Source organism: Daldinia vernicosa, assembly GCF_022497035.1.
Source record: "Daldinia vernicosa strain CBS 139.73 unplaced genomic scaffold F5Y00scaffold_7, whole genome shotgun sequence".
In the NCBI taxonomy this organism is placed as follows: domain Eukaryota; kingdom Fungi; phylum Ascomycota; class Sordariomycetes; order Xylariales; family Hypoxylaceae; genus Daldinia; species Daldinia vernicosa.
In genome coordinates, this window is record NW_025953923.1 from 64,378 (window position 1) to 80,401 (window position 16,024).

The 16,024-nt window shown below is 47.2% G+C and overlaps 3 protein-coding genes across 3 annotated transcripts; 1 reads left to right on the plus strand and 2 right to left on the minus strand.

Annotated features, from left to right (window-relative positions):
* Positions 1-10,747: 10,747 nt before the first annotated feature.
* Positions 10,748-11,718, minus strand: F5Y00DRAFT_189926 (ubiquitin related modifier 1). The gene is made up of 3 exons (XM_048005154.1): positions 11,426-11,718; positions 11,151-11,315; positions 10,748-10,976 (listed from the first exon to the last, which is right to left on the minus strand). The coding sequence occupies exons 1-3, from the start codon at positions 11,494-11,496 to the stop codon at positions 10,859-10,861; spliced, it is 354 nt and encodes a 117-aa protein (XP_047868110.1). The 5' UTR covers positions 11,497-11,718; the 3' UTR covers positions 10,748-10,858.
* Positions 11,719-11,781: 63 nt separating this feature from the next.
* Positions 11,782-13,093, plus strand: F5Y00DRAFT_227465 (mitochondrial carrier). Its single transcript, XM_048006489.1, has 2 exons — positions 11,782-12,060; positions 12,120-13,093. The coding sequence occupies exons 1-2, from the start codon at positions 11,940-11,942 to the stop codon at positions 12,932-12,934; spliced, it is 936 nt and encodes a 311-aa protein (XP_047868111.1). The 5' UTR covers positions 11,782-11,939; the 3' UTR covers positions 12,935-13,093.
* Positions 13,094-13,238: 145 nt separating this feature from the next.
* Positions 13,239-15,801, minus strand: F5Y00DRAFT_190064 (MIF4G like-domain-containing protein). Its single transcript, XM_048005155.1, has 3 exons — positions 15,329-15,801; positions 14,189-15,269; positions 13,239-14,135 (listed from the first exon to the last, which is right to left on the minus strand). Exons 1-3 carry the CDS (start codon positions 15,596-15,598, stop codon positions 13,405-13,407), a joined length of 2,082 nt encoding a protein of 693 aa, XP_047868112.1. The 5' UTR covers positions 15,599-15,801; the 3' UTR covers positions 13,239-13,404.
* Between the last annotated feature and the right edge of the window lie 223 nt (positions 15,802-16,024).

The following is a 16,024-nucleotide window of genomic DNA, read 5'->3' on the forward strand; positions in this document are numbered from 1 at the left end:
TATACCTTAATATTACGTACAGCACCGACGTTAAAAAATGACAAATAATAAACGCTTGTTCAGAAGAGGCATCGAACGCCGTACAGTAAAACAGAGCTTGGTAGGCTAGCCAGGGTCTTGTTTCTCTCCCTTGAATGCGGTGGCTAAACCTGGAGGGCTCATGGCCGTAAGAAGAAGAAGGGGGGCGGTAGGATTGGGCAGTACCCGTGTAAAAAAGCGTGCGACCAGGGGTTTTCAACGTTTCGTTGGCGCCCAAGAACGCCTGAGAATGATATATGATAATATCTCGGATGGCCGTAAGTTCCGACCTGGTTCTGAAAAATACGCACACACACATACTTCTAGGTACCTAGTCTTTGGTAATTTTTGGTTCTTGGCAGGGGGGGTTCGTTGCACCCAGGGCAAATAAAAAAAACGGATGGGCAATTAGGAAATCCCCGTGATTGACGCTGGTGGAGCGGAAACGACGTGACAGCGGAGGAATTAGATAGATCTCGCCGCAAGAAATCGGCCGTTGACTCGGACGAGTCGGACGAGAATGAAGTAAGGAGCGTTTCAACTTTAGTTTCTAGAAATTTTCAAGGATCTCAAGAGGCTGTTGAAAGTCTCACAGACTCGCATTCACTGTGTTGTATTTTATAAGATAGGTCCGGCCAGACGTGTTGCGCACCGCTTATTTCCGTACGTCTCACCACCCGAAAGGGCGGAAGCGGCAACGATGGCGGGCGTCAATAGTTATTTTCTCTCCCGCGAAGAGGGTATCATGGAAAGGCTGAGAAAAAAAAAAAAAAAAAAAAAAAAAGAGGGTGCCAGTTCGGAGGCGCAGATCCCTGGCAGTACCCGACGATCCAGCAACTTGGTTGACAGATTGGCATTTACATACTCTAAGCATGTATGTTGTATGTAGTGTATGTATGTATGTGACGTATCATCGAACACACTTATGTATGTAGGTCTATCGATATCGACCTATATTAGACGTGAGGCTTAGATTCTTTCTAGAAGACGGTCTGTGTTCCTGAGCATTAGGCGTGCGACACTTTGATTTTTATTTTTAATTCGTTATTAGCGCCGCAACGCCGCTCGACTCAGTCATTATCGGCAGAGCATTTACATCATGTGATGATGTAACATGATGGTTTGCGAAGATATCTCCTTTTTGATTGATGGAAGGATTGTTGTATGTTACATGTAGGTAGGATAATATGTAAGAATGTCAGAAAAATATAGGTTAGTTGCTTAAGATGATGTTAGGAACTTGACATGCTAAGGCGAAATCGTCGTCAGCTTAAAGTTGGATTTAGCACCGAAACGGATTAGAAAAGGAAAAAAAAAAGATACTACTGTTAGTTCCCATAATGTACTAGTCACTAGTATTAGTCGCTACACTAGTGTTACTACGTAGAGCTTATACACTAGTGTAGTGTCTACACTATAGTGTTATTACTATGTACCAAATATAGTCGGCTTTGTGTTCCGCGCACAGACCATTACCTCTACAATAGTCTGAATAGTTTGCTTAATACCTTAACTACCTAGGTACATACTAGTAACTATGACTTAATAACTATGACTTAAAATAACTAGAGGCTTTAAGAAAAGTGTCGACGGTACTTAATAAGGATAGGTAATACCGTGTAATATCAAAGCAAATATGACAGTAAAAGAGGATCTTCTCGTCCAAGCTAGGTACCCCGTGCATTAGTATGCCATGTCCATTTCAGCTCGACAAGACCCCTCCCCGCCTCCGCTGCCATCCGCTAAAAACTACCTACATAGGTACTCATGTACTAAGCATCGTATCAGTAATCAAATAATATTCTACTGTTCGTGTGTTCGTGTGACGTTGGGGGTTATGCCTCTTTAAGAATGGTGGCTTCTTAAATATTGCCCTTCGTAGTCGAGGTAAGAGGCGTAATTGGACGCTCGGATAGGTAGAGATCCGGATATCTGGGAACCCGCTCAATATTTTCCGTCTTGCTAAAATCGTTGAAGGTGATATCGGCACCGGCGAAAAGCCTCCCCCCACGTCTACTTGGACCCTTTTCACATATCACATTAAACTACTAATTAAACGTGTCAACTACCTAAAGCCTCTAGTTTACTTATCACATCATAACTATAGGGTTAAAACCATTGACGAAATATACTAATGACGGAATGTAATAATAATAATCAGAGAACTAGCACGATAGTCGGATCTTGTAATACAATACAGACCTAACGGTGAGCCGCGGAAAAAGACAGCTAGCGGTGAGCCACAACGGAGAGACGGTTAATGAATGCTCCGTAGTAAATTCCACCTAGATGGCGGTCTGATGAAAATTGTGTGAGTGGGCAATAATACCCATTCCTTGTATGTAGCCTCATCCCTTGTCCCTTGTTAAATCCGACAGCCTCCTATAATTTAACCCCAAATATCATTTCCTTTCGTTTTCGTATAAATAGCTTCTCGGAGATATCGTATTGAGCCGCTTCCTCCTTAATCTTTTAATATTAGGTGTATTATTCTCTCCAGTTAATATGTATAATACTATATAACTAGACTTATTATATGTGAATCTGTAGCCGGATAAAAGTATTCTGACCCTAGTTCCATGGTGAGATTGAAGAAAGCCAATCAATCTTCTTGGACCGGGGTGAATCTATATCAACCGGCCAGCTGGGAACTAGGTCGACAAGGACCCATGCTCGTTTAGTGTGCAGCCGCTCACCTAACTCTGGATCGTTCCCGTTGAGATTAAAGCGGGAACACTGGCGTACCTGGTTACCTATCCTTACTTTTCTGTTCAACTGAAATGCTGGGGCGTCTCGTAAATCGGATTTGTATGAAGTCTTAGCTTCGCTTCTTCAAACTGTTTATAGTCACAAACTATTCTCATCTCCTAGTGGCCTATTTGTGGATAAACTAGTCCAAGTTGTAACCCTACCCGTTAGGCTCTCTACAAGCTGCCAAGAAGTTGATATATCATTTATCCCTTGATTGAAAATGTGTTGTCCCCTTGTCAAGTTACATGGTACGTCCACGACTTGAAACGTTCGAGAGATATCACTCGTCGAGCAACAAATCCCAATCAATTGCGCTCGCCCCCTGTAAGATGTAGCAAGCTGAGATTTCTGCACCAACCCGAGAGATTCGGCGCTCCATCCTTCGAGGTCTGGATCGTGGCTTGTTCGTCCGAGTGCGAACGTCTTGTAGCCTTGCCTTGCCTTGCCCAACGGGACCGAATCTGGGGTAGGAGTTTCCGGAGATTCCCACTGATCGCCAGGAAAAGACCCACGTGGCTTGCAGCGAACCATTGCTGCGGAATGAATGGCATGTAAGTTAGAAAATCATATTAGGGGAATCACGCGATATGCCAGTTCTCCGAGCCCGAGCAGAGGTCACGCTGCCAGGCTGAGTGTTTAACAGGTCCAACACGTAGGAGAGTTAATAAGATGCGAACAGTGAAGCTGACGAGACAGAGAGATGATCACATACGATATGGGGCGGTGGAGGAGCGACCATGAAATTGATTGATTCTTGGCGCACGCTGTGAGACATAAACTAAATCAACTCCCGACTCTGGAACAGACGTTATGAGGAACCCGGCAATTTAATTACGTCGTACATACGGACGATTATTACGGATAGAATTGTTCTACTTCGATAGTGTTTCCTTTCTTGTCATTGTGTCCTAGGATAATGTGATACAATCTAATAACTAAAACAATTCACCTTGTGGAAAGCATCTAAGAAGCTAGGTAGTTATGCACTCGCTCCTATGTACAGCTTCAGATGGTGACGATGATGGCGAACCGTGAACATCTTGGGATAATTAACTAGCTAAGATGACGACATATCGCGGTAAACAAATGATGTGATTTTAGAAGGTGGTATAGGTAAAGGTACCTAGGTTAGCCATTAACTAACACAAAAGATCAAGACAGTTGGTTCCCTCATAATTAACTAATATCTGCGCTCATGACTATGTACCTAACGTATAAGTACCGTACATTTTGATAAGCATAACGGTTTTTGTGTTGCCTACTAGGTAGGTAGAGCAGGAGGGTCGATAATATTCCTAAGCGGTAGGGCCGTGAATCGTGCAACTGTCAACTAGGGTAGAGATGATATTTTTTCAATTTTAATATGATAATCCTTGTGCGTTAAGGCGTTAAGTAAACTAAAAGGACAGGACTAATAAGAGCGTGCCCATACTTTCGGTTTGATTACCTACCTGTTTCCAATTTAGTAAGATCTGTAATCCTTGCTTGTTGGAGTACGTACAATCTACATCAATCGATCTCTATGTAGGTAGGGGACAGGGGGATAGATCCTACACAGTACAGCAAGTGGCTGTTCCTAACTTCTCGAAATTCTACCTAAGGTATGTACTTCGTACCTATTTTGACATCCTCGTCCCCTGCTCGCTCCCTTCCCACACATCAGCTGGATGGATGTTGCCGCCTCTCTTCTCCTTGCCTATATTGGGATACCTCTTAGTTAATTTGGTTCCTGAAGGCGTACGCCCCCGTACGTCATTAGCTTGTATTATTGTGCGTACGAAATAGGAATTCGGCCTTACGAGTGGTCAAGCCCAGTGTAAAAGCGATGCGACTTTGAACGGCTACTCCCGCCTCCGACAGAAGACCAATCGTATAACCTTCGGCGCCCAGACGGAGGGCAAGCTGATAGATCTACCAGATGAGAGAGTACCACGTATTGAAAACTGGGGAATATCGTGTCCTTGATAACTTCCTCCGCTGCTATGACCCTTATACATGGTGGATTGTCCAGTAGGAAGCCCGTTTGTTCAGTCGTCGTGTGCGACTCCGAGACCCCCATTTGCTAGGTTGGTAGGTGAAGGCATGTTCACACGGTTACACAGTGAAGGAGACAACTCGAGCAGATCTACATAATATTCTGTATTCTGTCATATTTACTTAGTAGATGGTGGCACTCGAGAGACCAGGGCTATCCATCACGCTGGAACAAGCCATATTAAGCCATCTACTATACAAAGACAGGATAGTAATTTGTGTGTACGAGCAAGTATGACTCGATCAATTAAGTTGAGTTAAGATCAAGGGGCTGGGGGTGTGTGTATTCCTGGCGGAATTGCCCCGATGGGCAGGAAATTCCAGCTACAAGGGGGAGGCCCGGTCTCCGCTCCTTGATCATAGGGTTTCCCATCTTCTCTATTGGGATTTCCATAGCTCTTTTCGATTCCGCCCTCTCGTGCCCTCTCTCACGCTTCTACCTGAGGTACATCTCTGGTCATCACAGTACCATCCAGAACCCCCCCTCCCCCTACGCCAACCCCCCTGTCTTTCCTAGCTATGGATTGGATGCCACACTGCGTGGGGAGCCAAACAAAATCGTCTCTGGCTCTGCGGGCTAGCTGAGTTTCGAGAATCATATATGGCTAATTGCATGGGCGACGTGTCTCTCTGAACATTAACACTAGGTACCTACATCTATCGTCTAGGCGGTCGAGGTGGATGCTGCCGCAGGGCGTCCCCGCTGTTAGAAGGCGTGTCTATCACTGGCGGGTATCGAACTTGGTATTCGTCCGGCTCGGTTTGTATGTATTGTGTATTGTATACAGGTGTATACATACCTCCTAGAAGCCTAGGTTAGGTAGATATACACGCATATACGTATATCCCCTACGTTGAATGGGCAAGAAATCCTGCGGGTAGTTCCCCCCGTACTACTTGATTCGGCCGGCATTAGGATTTCCACCGCTTATCTCTAATCGAGTGCATGCATTGTGAATGGTGAATATGTCTCTCGTCGAGCTACCTACTTGCTTCGAGTGTGCAGATTCGGCGATCTGCCACTTGCCTTGGTGGCTATCTAACGGACAGGGCCTTTCCCCCCTTGGCGACCTTCTCCTCTCCCCACTAGCACATTGACATACATAGTTGACATACACAATACTACTGTGTAGAAAGGAACCAGGCTGGCTCAATCCCAGGTATCCTAGTTTATGTTTCTAAGCCTAGGGGAGATGGTTTACTAGGGTGGGGTTGTTTCGATATGAGGCAAGAGATGGTGTACTCCACCAGCCCGTCTCTAATACTTAACCACTTACATCGTATTCAGCTTCTATTGCGAGGAGTCTAAGCTTCTCCGCGTATCTTGGCGGTTCCAAGATCTGATCTCCGAGTTGGCGTCCCCAACCCGTTGGCTCTCTAAGATTGGCCCCTGGTTGCACATCACTGAACCCGCTCTTCGAAGAGATATATACTTCACGAAGACCCAAGATCTAGTTCCTCCCTCCTGGACTTTGGTGGTACCATTATAGAACTACTCGGTCGAATCTTAGCAAACCGTCTATTCGTATTTTCGTTCCTTTACTGGTTGGCTCTCTGTTTTAAAGCTTCATATTTTACCGCTCAGAAATCAACAACAACAAAAACAATAACACGTCTACCATCACAACTTCGAAACCTGAACATCAGACGTGTTCCATAGACAAAGTTATATCTTAACACCGTGGTCTAGCAAACAATCTCTAGCCTAGTACTATCGTGAAATTGGCTGACTGGTTTTGCTTGTTGCAAAACTAGTCCCTCTAACCGTCAAACTGGCGCTTACCGCTCAGACACCGGACCCCAATACTTGGGCGCGGTGGGTTCCTCAACAGCAAAATGCAGATTACCCGATGGTCGACCCGTCAGGCTTCATGCCATATACCCAAGGCCAAACGAACGCCGCGTCCCTGCCCCGATCGGCCATACCTACCCAGTACATGGTAGGAAATACCTATACCACTATAACTCCTGTTACCAGCCCGCAGACACCGCAATTTCCACCCGGAAATCACTTCACTTTCGGTTCATACACACCTCCGTCCCCTTCCGTCATCTCATCTTATAAACACTATCAAGAAGAATGTCAACCTCCGTGTACGATACCAACGGATACCGGAGGACTACATGTTGGGTATCAACGAAATCTATACCAAGCGCCCCCGGTAGAGTCGGAAGAAACGACTCAAGTCAAGTACGAGCCACAGGTGGATATTCAGAGATCTCCCTCTCAATCTCCTCCTTTTACAACCAAGACCGTTGTCCGGAATGTTGCCGAAGATGGGACTCATGAGGTGGTTTCCCGCAGTCAAATAGATACTCTAATGAAGGCGATACAGTTGAAGAGCGAACCTGACAAGGAATTCGATTCTGGAGTGTCTTCTTACCCTTCTCCTCCGCACCAGGACGAAGAGAAGTTCAACTTGCGCAGGAAGTCTTGTAGCCCGGAAAAGAGGAGCTCTACAGTCGGTCGCGGCGGAAAGGACCGCCAGAAGCGCTATATTTGCGATTTCAAGGGATGTGGGAAACGATGTTCCCAGAAGACCCAGCTGGAAACCCACAAACGGGCCCATACCGGAGAGAAACCCTTTGTACGGTGTCTGACCCTGAGTTCTATTAGTAGCACTGTTATTAACGTTGTTTTCCGTCCAGATATGCCCAGAGCCCGGATGTGGTCTAGGATTCAGCCAGAGAGGCAATTTGAAGGTATGAATCCCCTTAAGCAACATGACCTTAGGCTTTTTTTTTAACAAGTGAAAACCAGTCACATATCCGGCAACACACTGGAGAGAAGCCATACCGGTGTGACATCTGCCAGAAGGCTTTTGCTCAATTAGGGAACGTGAAGCCCCATAGGAGTACGCACTTCCGTACCAAGCCTTTCGTGTGTCTGCTTGACGGATGCCATAAGACTTTTAGCCAACGAGGGAATTTGAAGGTACGTGAAATACATTCATAGCGACGGCACAAGAGTACTAATCCTAACACAGACTCATCACAATGCCTACCACACAGAGACCATCAAGAGACTAACTCATAGGTTCAAAAACATGACCCATAGCGAGGAGCTCTCAGAAGAGGAGACGAGGATCTTCAAACACTTTGCCGAGCTATATAAGAACCTCAACAAGGGAATCAAAGGCCGAGGATCTAGAAGCAAGAGTAAAGGCGCCCGAAGAAGCCAGACTTCGGTGACCCCAGGCCTTTCACAATCCTTTGCTTCCCAGACTTCACCGCTTGCCCAACAACACCACATGTATCAACTACGCTATACCGCAGACGGTCTTCCGTACTCTGAGGACTACGATGACTGTGGTATGTCCAGAAACAACAGTCTTTCAAGCAATATGGTGGTTCCTCGCGATCAACATGCTGCTTATGGACAGTACGATATGGATCAAGCGAGTATCGCAGCCAGCGAAACCACCACCGCTGCCAGCAGTCCTAGCATCATGAACGAGGACCAGTACGGTCGTGCATTCGCTGCTCACCACAGGGGTTATTAGCCCGCGTGTATCTACGGATATAAAATCACGCCCACAACAACCGGTACAACAACGTGGGCACTTCTCAAGTATCGATCTAAGAGACATAGAGGTCTAATCCCACGTATCTTTCTTCCGCGCGCATATATATCATCGAATTCTGGGTGGTGTTCTCTTTGAATTCAAGATACCACACATTGTTAATCCATGGGAGGCTAGCCATCTATCTGATTCACCGTCTCTCCTTTCCCGGAAGCCCAACACAAATTTACAGGAGGAAAGAAAAAGAAAAAACCAAAAAAAGAAGAAGAAGAAATTAGTAGGATGTGTTATTGACACTTGGGTAATAACCATGGCACTGACCGTTCAGTCAGTTGGTTGAGAAGAGAGGACAAAGGGACTACATTCTTCTCTGATTAACCGCCATCACATGTTTCTGGCAATACATACAGCCGCCTCGAATCCACATTTGCATCGTCGACGCTATCTATGCAGCTATGGCCGCATGGATCTAGCAGAAGTGGCATTTCCTTAAACCATCGGTTTCCTTCGATTTTCATGCAACGATTTTTTTTTTTACACCTGCCCAATAGGGGCGAACTATATAATATCTCAGGTTTCATCGACGGGTTACACTCGATCTCGGCTCGGCTATCTACACTTACATCCACATCCACATCCCACATCCGCATCTACACGCGGACGGCAGGGCCGAAGGGGGGTGGGGACACGACAAAGGGGTACAAAAAAAGGACAGGCTACCTGGGCTTGGGTAGCGGTCGGGATGGAGGCGGGCACGAGCGAGAGGAGAATAGATGCATAATCTGGTGGACACGAAACGGACGAAAGCAACATACGCATTTTGGTGGTGGGCGGCCTTACCTTGCTTTACACTACCAATCAGGCGGAAATACCCGCGGCGGGCGCATCGAAAAAGAAGAATCGAAACATTTTTTAAAAAAGAACCCCCAAGGATCTGGGGTTTGGGAAAGAATTATTCACGTTTTGCATAAAGCCATGGGATACGCGGTGGAGATACCAGATTATTTGCATCAAAGGTTACTAGACCTTCCAGGAGTGCAAACCAGGCGGAGTTTATTGGTGGGTTTTACAATCATTGTGGTTTTTATTATTTTATTACTATTTCTGGTCGGACACGCGGGGAGCGATTCCAAGCTCCGAAGGACAAGAGAGAAAAAGATATGTCGGAAATCCTGCTTGATAATGTAGTCTCGAAGTCATATTACTAGTACTATTAACTATTACTCCTTGCGGCTATACTCTTAACGACGCGGTGCGGTGCGGCGCTTATAATCCTCGGGACCGCCTCGGTGATCTTATATGGTGTGGATGTGATAACGACACGACAGGCATTCGTGGCGATGGGCTATACCTACATCAAGGAGCGGGGGATTTGACCCCCCGGCGATCTTGAAGTGGCCGGTCTACAAGCTCCGAGCGTGTAAGAACTCGAGTGCGTTGTCTCTTTCGCCACAATGCTAGCTGCAATGTATGTGTGTATGTGTATGTATGCGTGTATGTATGCGTAAGTGCCTACTGACGATGATTTTCTCGTGAAGGCGGTCTGCAGGAGTAGGCAGGTAAGTAAAGCCATTGACGAATGGATGATGCTCCTTAACGAGGGAACAGACAAATGGCTCATTTCCTGAAGGATGCGGGCTACCCTCGGAGGTTGAGCCAAAGCTGAGGCTCTTATCCTTATTAAAATTATGGCTCGGCTTTCCCAATAAACATGAATTCTCATCAAGCAAATCTGCATTTGTCTCTTATGATAATTCTGGGTCACCTGCCCTGCCTGTACCTGTCCATTCCTGCAAATAGCTCCTTTTGGATCCCTGCTTGCAGATGAGCGAATGAGATGATCTATATTGTCGATTAATCGATCTCAACCGTACACCGGTTTCAAATGCGTGGAGGACCCTGCAATTCTCTTAGCTAATTGTATCCTTTTTTCGAGGCGAGATTTACGATTGTCCATTCCTCGACACATCGTGTTTTCGTTATCGCCGGAGCTTTAGTTACACTATAGACGGGGTTTATGTGCTATAAGACCCGAAAAAGTGGTTGATCAACACAAGCCAGTCTTGGATGACTGGATGAACGCTTAAGTTCAGGGAAAATGTGATAGATCTGGTTTATTATGGCGATATGCCACGGTACCGGGTCTTTGTCTTACGTTTTTACTAGGCAGCTAAAACACCGATCGTGGGAGGCACTGCATGAAGCTTGACATGTCAACCGAATTAGCCGGAACATTCTTCTACAATGTATGTAATTCACAACAACGGCACCTGAGCCGGTTGGAAGTGACTGGCAGCGCTTCACATGCATGAAGGCGGGGTAGAAGAAATGAGGCAAGTTGTTGAGAAGCTAGTCGTAGATGTCGAATCACCGGTTTGAACGAAGTTGGGTTTTACTCAAGGCACCCAAGGCTGTCTATCGCTGTCTATCGTTGTCTATATTAAGAGGTGATGCAGCCATGACGAATGTAACGGCCGCTTTCAGCTTCCGAATAGCGGTGTACTTCGGCATTCGAACAGAGAGAAGCAGCGTTACCCGCCATGCAGCGTAGAGACGAATAGGATATTATCCCCTGCTTGTATCTCATAAGCCTCTTCGCCTTCTAGTTCCCAGTCTGCGTCGTTGATCAGGACGAGGATGCCAGGCCGGCTACGTTGACGTATTAGCTAGCTTTGCAATGATGTATTTTGATAAGGAGATAATGTATAAGTATGCGGCTGTTGTAGGGAAGATACGGTGAGAGGGGGGGAGGGGGTTCTACATATCGAGACTGACATGCTCGGGTAAAATAGGGATTAAAACAAGGTCAGGGTAGTAACGTACAGGTGATCTTGGAGAACGAAGAGGTCTTTGCGGGCATCCTTCATAGTATGCTCACATAAATGATGGATCAAATCAGCAATAGTTGCCGGCTTGCCATCTTTGTTTGCGGCTGATATGGAGATGGAATGACGACGCTGATCCGAAAATAGCATCTCCAAGCCGCCTCTAAGCTATCGTCAGTATAACTCCTACTAGATACTAGATAGATAGATAGATAGATAGATATATGGATGTGTAGGCCTATATATAGATTAAAATACGTGGGGGATATTTACGTGAACTCAACATCGATAGACAGTTTGGGGACCTCGACTTGGACCGGAGCCGTTTCCGTTGTAGTAGACATTATTGCGACTTGCCCGAAAGGTGACTGAGGCTATTCGGACTATAACCCGCCGTGGGTATCAGTGGGTGAAGCCGGGTGTGAATAACCAAATATTGTATGTATGTAGGTACAATGGGTTAAACCTACAATTCATGATTCACAATTTTAGGTACAATGCGAATAGCGAATTATACACTATTGACAGTATATGCATTTAAAGTGACCACTAACAACTTACTTACCTAAGCCTCAATGAAGTCATCATGAGTAAGTCATCTACCTAAACCCAATTGAAGCAATTGTATCGGTAGGTCTCTATGATTACATAATCTCACTACTCGAAAAAGGAACAAGAAAAGAAAAAAAAGAAAAAAACTTTCTTCCAAGATATCGGGATATTTCTACGCGAAAATCGATATAGTCTTATAATAATAATGTAATAGGCTCTATCCAGATTCACCCCTATGCCACAGAATCATGCGGGTCTCTCTCCCGCCGCCGTTGAGACCGTCGCCGGTCTTTCCGCGGGATCTATAGCTACGCTTGTCGTCCATCCGCTCGACATCGTCAAGACCCGGATGCAGAGTACGGTAACCACCCGCCCCCCGACGCACTATGACCGCATGCTGAACCTTGCCGCATAGTCCACCAGCGCACTTCTCATCAGCCCCTCACCACCGTGTCGTTGATCCGCTCACTCACCCAGACGCCACATCCCGTAGCGTCTCTCTACCGAGGTCTCACTCCTAACCTTCTTGGAAATGCCTCTAGTTGGGCTTCCTTTTTCTTCTTTAAGGCCCGGGCTGAGCGTGCCCTCCTAGCCTTGAAGGCTTCTCCGGATGCCTCGCTCGCACCGCGGGACTATTTCGTAGCTTCGGGGTTGGCCGGTCTCATCACCCAAGTCTTGACGAACCCCATCTGGGTAATGAAGACACGCATACTGTCATCCGATCGGACCGCCGCTGGCGCATATCCAAGTATGACGGCTGGCGCCGCTCACCTCTTCCGCCACGAAGGCTGGAGGGGATTTTATCGAGGCTTAGGGATCAGCTTATTAGGCGTAGCTCACGGAGCGGTGCAATTTGCCGTCTACGACCCAGTCAAAAGACTGTACTTTGCGCGTCGCGGCCCCTTCTCAAGTCACCAGGAATCAGACAGCCTAGGAAGACAGAGAATGAGTACCGAGGCGACCCTCGTGATCTCCAGCGTCGCCAAGTTGGTCGCCGGAGCAGTTACATATCCCTACCAGGTCATCCGCAGCCGACTACAGAATTACGATGCCGATACGAGGTTCGGAAGGGGTATTAAGGGAGTCGTGACGAGAACGTGGACGGAAGAAGGGTGGCGAGGTTTCTACCGTGGGATCGTACCTGGGGTGGTAAGAGTCCTCCCTGCGACCTGGGTTACGTTTCTCGTATATGAAAACGTCAAGTTCTACCTGCCCCAGTGGACATCCTAGCGAAACCGATTCCAGGGTTGTATTAAAGAATCAACGTCCTTTAATGTTTGTAAAGACAAAGGCTTGGCCTAAGATACCCTTAATTCCGTAGCTTGTATATCTTATTAGTACCTATAACTAGCAAAAACCTTATTGTGCATAATAGCAACCAAAATTATCCCTTGTGGCAATATCGAATTGCGAGTTAATATAATGTACTTACAGGTAGGTAAGTTGGAATATTTACAGTAATCTTATCTTGTCTACCACGATCAGTGATAACAGAACAGACTACAATAGCTTAAAACGACCTTCTGATCGTTAACCCAGGGTACGTATTCAGTATAAGTAAGTCAAAGCTTAAATCAATTATTCTAATTTTATACAGGACTAAGCGCGAGTGCGCGAGGAAAAGCTATCAAGCCCCCGTATGTTTTTGTCAATGCCAAATTCCCAGAACTCCTAAACCCCCATTATGGATCTTACATATCTCACGAATCCGCTTTGTGCTCTAGTAAGAACGTCTCTTCGATGGCAGACCTTCGCCTAAAGACTCTAAGCCACCTCTCACCCCAGCGTTGAATCATGTCTTCTCCGCCGTCCGATACTACAGGGTCCATAATCTGGTCTTTGGTCCCATGTGCCCAGCTGACCAGGGCATCCTCTATGTTCTTGAAGAGTTCGCGCATATTGGCTATCTCCTCTTCGTTATTCTCGCTTGTACCGCTGCTAACAACCTGTCTTAGGCGGCTGGTCACTTTGACTACGGTGTTAAATACCAGCTCGAATACCCAAGACTTGCTGAGCGCTTGCCCGTATGGGCCTGCGCGATCACCAGCCAAGGCCCAGTCGATAACGGCGTTAGGTGTAATGATCGAGTAGTTCAGTAGCTTTTCAACGATGGTAATCGCAACACCCGGGTGGGAAGACCAGTAGGAGACAACTGCGGTAATGATTTGCGCTCTAGCCGCTTCCGAAGCGGCCCCGGAATCAAGAAGCCTATCCTTTGTACGCTCGATGCAGGCAAGTACGTGAGACAGCGACTTGGAACCTACCCAGCAAACGGCTGTCATAAAAACATCCGTGCTGGAAACAAGAGGATCGATGGCTTGGTCAAGGGCAGCAGAGTGGATACGGTCGATGATGGGCTGGATCTCCTCGTCTGGAGCCTTGCGCTTAAGTAGAGCCGCAATCTCTCTGCCTTCTGCAGCGAATGGGGTGTCTGGATTTAAGATTAGTTGCTTGTTGGCAGTAAACGAAGGTAATTTAGCTTACTGTCATCGTTGAATTTAAATTCTGGCGTGTCCTGCTCTTTTTCAGGCCCAATAAGGGCCTGGTAAGGTTCGGGGAGCGTGCCCTTGATCCGCTGGGCGAAACTGAGGCGGATTTCCTTGTCTAAGGCACCAAGGATGAAAGCTTTACGGGGATCCATGTCAGGGAGATTGACATCGTCTACCCATTCGATCCACTTCCACATGAAGCCGAAGTTACTGAGATGGTGAGTAAACCAATCTAAGAACCTGTAGCACAACTCTAGGTCGAGACGGTGCGTATTTTGGTATGAGTACCTAATGGCTCGGCCTAAACTGGGAGCGACTGCTGCGGGGGCAATCTTGCAAGCCTCAGTAAGAACTGAATGGTAATATACCAGCTTATGTTCTGGCGCGGGCAGCGCGAAGATTTGGGAAAAGACAGCGTCTACAGCGACATCCTCTGGTTTCCACGTCGAGCGATCTCCTTCTACATCTCGGAGCCGATCGAAGGGAGTTGCACGCTTGACGAATGTGCCGGGAGCAAAATAGCAATCCACGTCTATGAGGAAGCGAGCCGTAACACCGCGGTTGAAGTCCATGATATTGATCGTATCGAGAAGCGCGTCCCTGATTAGTGACGACGCGATACTACTGACGGGCGGGACAGATTCAATCTCCTGGTTAACGTAGACCGAGAAATAGATCTCGGGAAAAAGAGGGCGGGGGCCGGCGACGACTTTCTCTGGAATAGATATGCTTGGTAAGGTATGCTTCTGTGCATTATCTAGCTTCTCCTGCTGTTCGATCTCTTCGGGTGGCATTTGCCATGGTCTTGGAAGACACGAAAGCTCCCAACCATTCAGAGCCTCGGTTTGGAGCTGCTTCTGTAGGAGCCCGATCAGACTCATATTCGCGGTTGGGCTCTCTGTTCCCTCCTCGACGTGATACGGGTCGATTAGTACTTGCAACGCATGCGGTTCGGACGCAATGACGTCTGTCTTATCCATCAGCTCAGCCGCCTTTTGTTGCCACTGGGCAGGCGCAGCTGCCATAATATACGGTATCGTCAGAAGGATGATCTTAACAAGTTCTGTGCCAATCGTCTTGAGAGTTTTGTTAGCATAGATGACCCGCATTGAGGTTGTAATGGTTGTATACTCACATCATCAGAACTGGCAGTCTGGAGGTCGACAGCTCGACTAAAGAGCTCTTCAAGCAAAGGGAACACGCCATCACCCTCCAGGGAGCTTTGTAGACATGCCAGGAACTTTAGATACAGCTTCACATCGCGCCACTCGCCTATGCTGACTTTCTCCTCCGTTGCAGTAGCGACCCGGGTCAAAAGATCACCTAGTATATCGGGCTTCAGCGAATTGGCGACGAGTACTACGGCTGCCAGGAACGGGGTCTTGAGCGGCTGCTCAATAAGCATCTGCAGTACTAGATCCAAGAAGCTGGTGCGCAGCTCCTGATCTTCGTAGTTGTCGGCGAGGACATGGGCAATGGATTGAACTTCCTCGTGCCAGCGTCGCAAAGGAGACTCGGCGAGGCCTAGGAGCTGCTTACGTATGCGGACGGGAAGCGGTGCATCGTAGCGACGTCGTTGCGGTCGGCGGTCGTAGTCATCATCATCTAGGTAGTCAAGTTAGTATATAGGCTCTCTAGCAACGCCCCTACGACAGTGGTAAGAGAGGCTGGGAGCAACGATATTGGTTCGAGCTACCAGTTCGAGCTACCAGTCTAATTCCGTACCTCTGTAACGCCTTTTGCGATTGCTATAGCCGCCAGCAGGCTGTCTGCGATCATGATCCGCCATCTTACGTCGATGAAAGAAACCGATGTGATTGAAGGGTCGAAT

Bases quoted from the DNA above. Each gene is read 5' to 3' on its own strand.
- F5Y00DRAFT_189926 (XM_048005154.1), bottom strand. From the start codon at position 11,496: ATGTCTACTACAACGGAAACGGCTCCGGTCCAAGTCGAGGTCCCCAAA. The intron at 11,316-11,425 runs GTAAATATCCCC...ACGATAGCTTAG, and splicing joins TCTATCGATGTTGAGTTCAC to AGGCGGCTTGGAGATGCTAT. The intron at 10,977-11,150 runs GTACGTTACTAC...ACGTCAACGTAG, and splicing joins TTCGTTCTCCAAGATCACCT to CCGGCCTGGCATCCTCGTCC.
- F5Y00DRAFT_227465 (XM_048006489.1), top strand. From the start codon at position 11,940: ATGCCACAGAATCATGCGGGTCTCTCTCCCGCCGCCGTTGAGACCGTC. The intron at 12,061-12,119 runs GTACGGTAACCA...CTTGCCGCATAG, and splicing joins CGTCAAGACCCGGATGCAGA to TCCACCAGCGCACTTCTCAT.
- F5Y00DRAFT_190064 (XM_048005155.1), bottom strand. From the start codon at position 15,598: ATGCTTATTGAGCAGCCGCTCAAGACCCCGTTCCTGGCAGCCGTAGTA. The intron at 15,270-15,328 runs GTGAGTATACAA...AAAACTCTCAAG, and splicing joins AGACTGCCAGTTCTGATGAT to ACGATTGGCACAGAACTTGT. The intron at 14,136-14,188 runs GTAAGCTAAATT...TCTTAAATCCAG, and splicing joins ATTTAAATTCAACGATGACA to ACACCCCATTCGCTGCAGAA.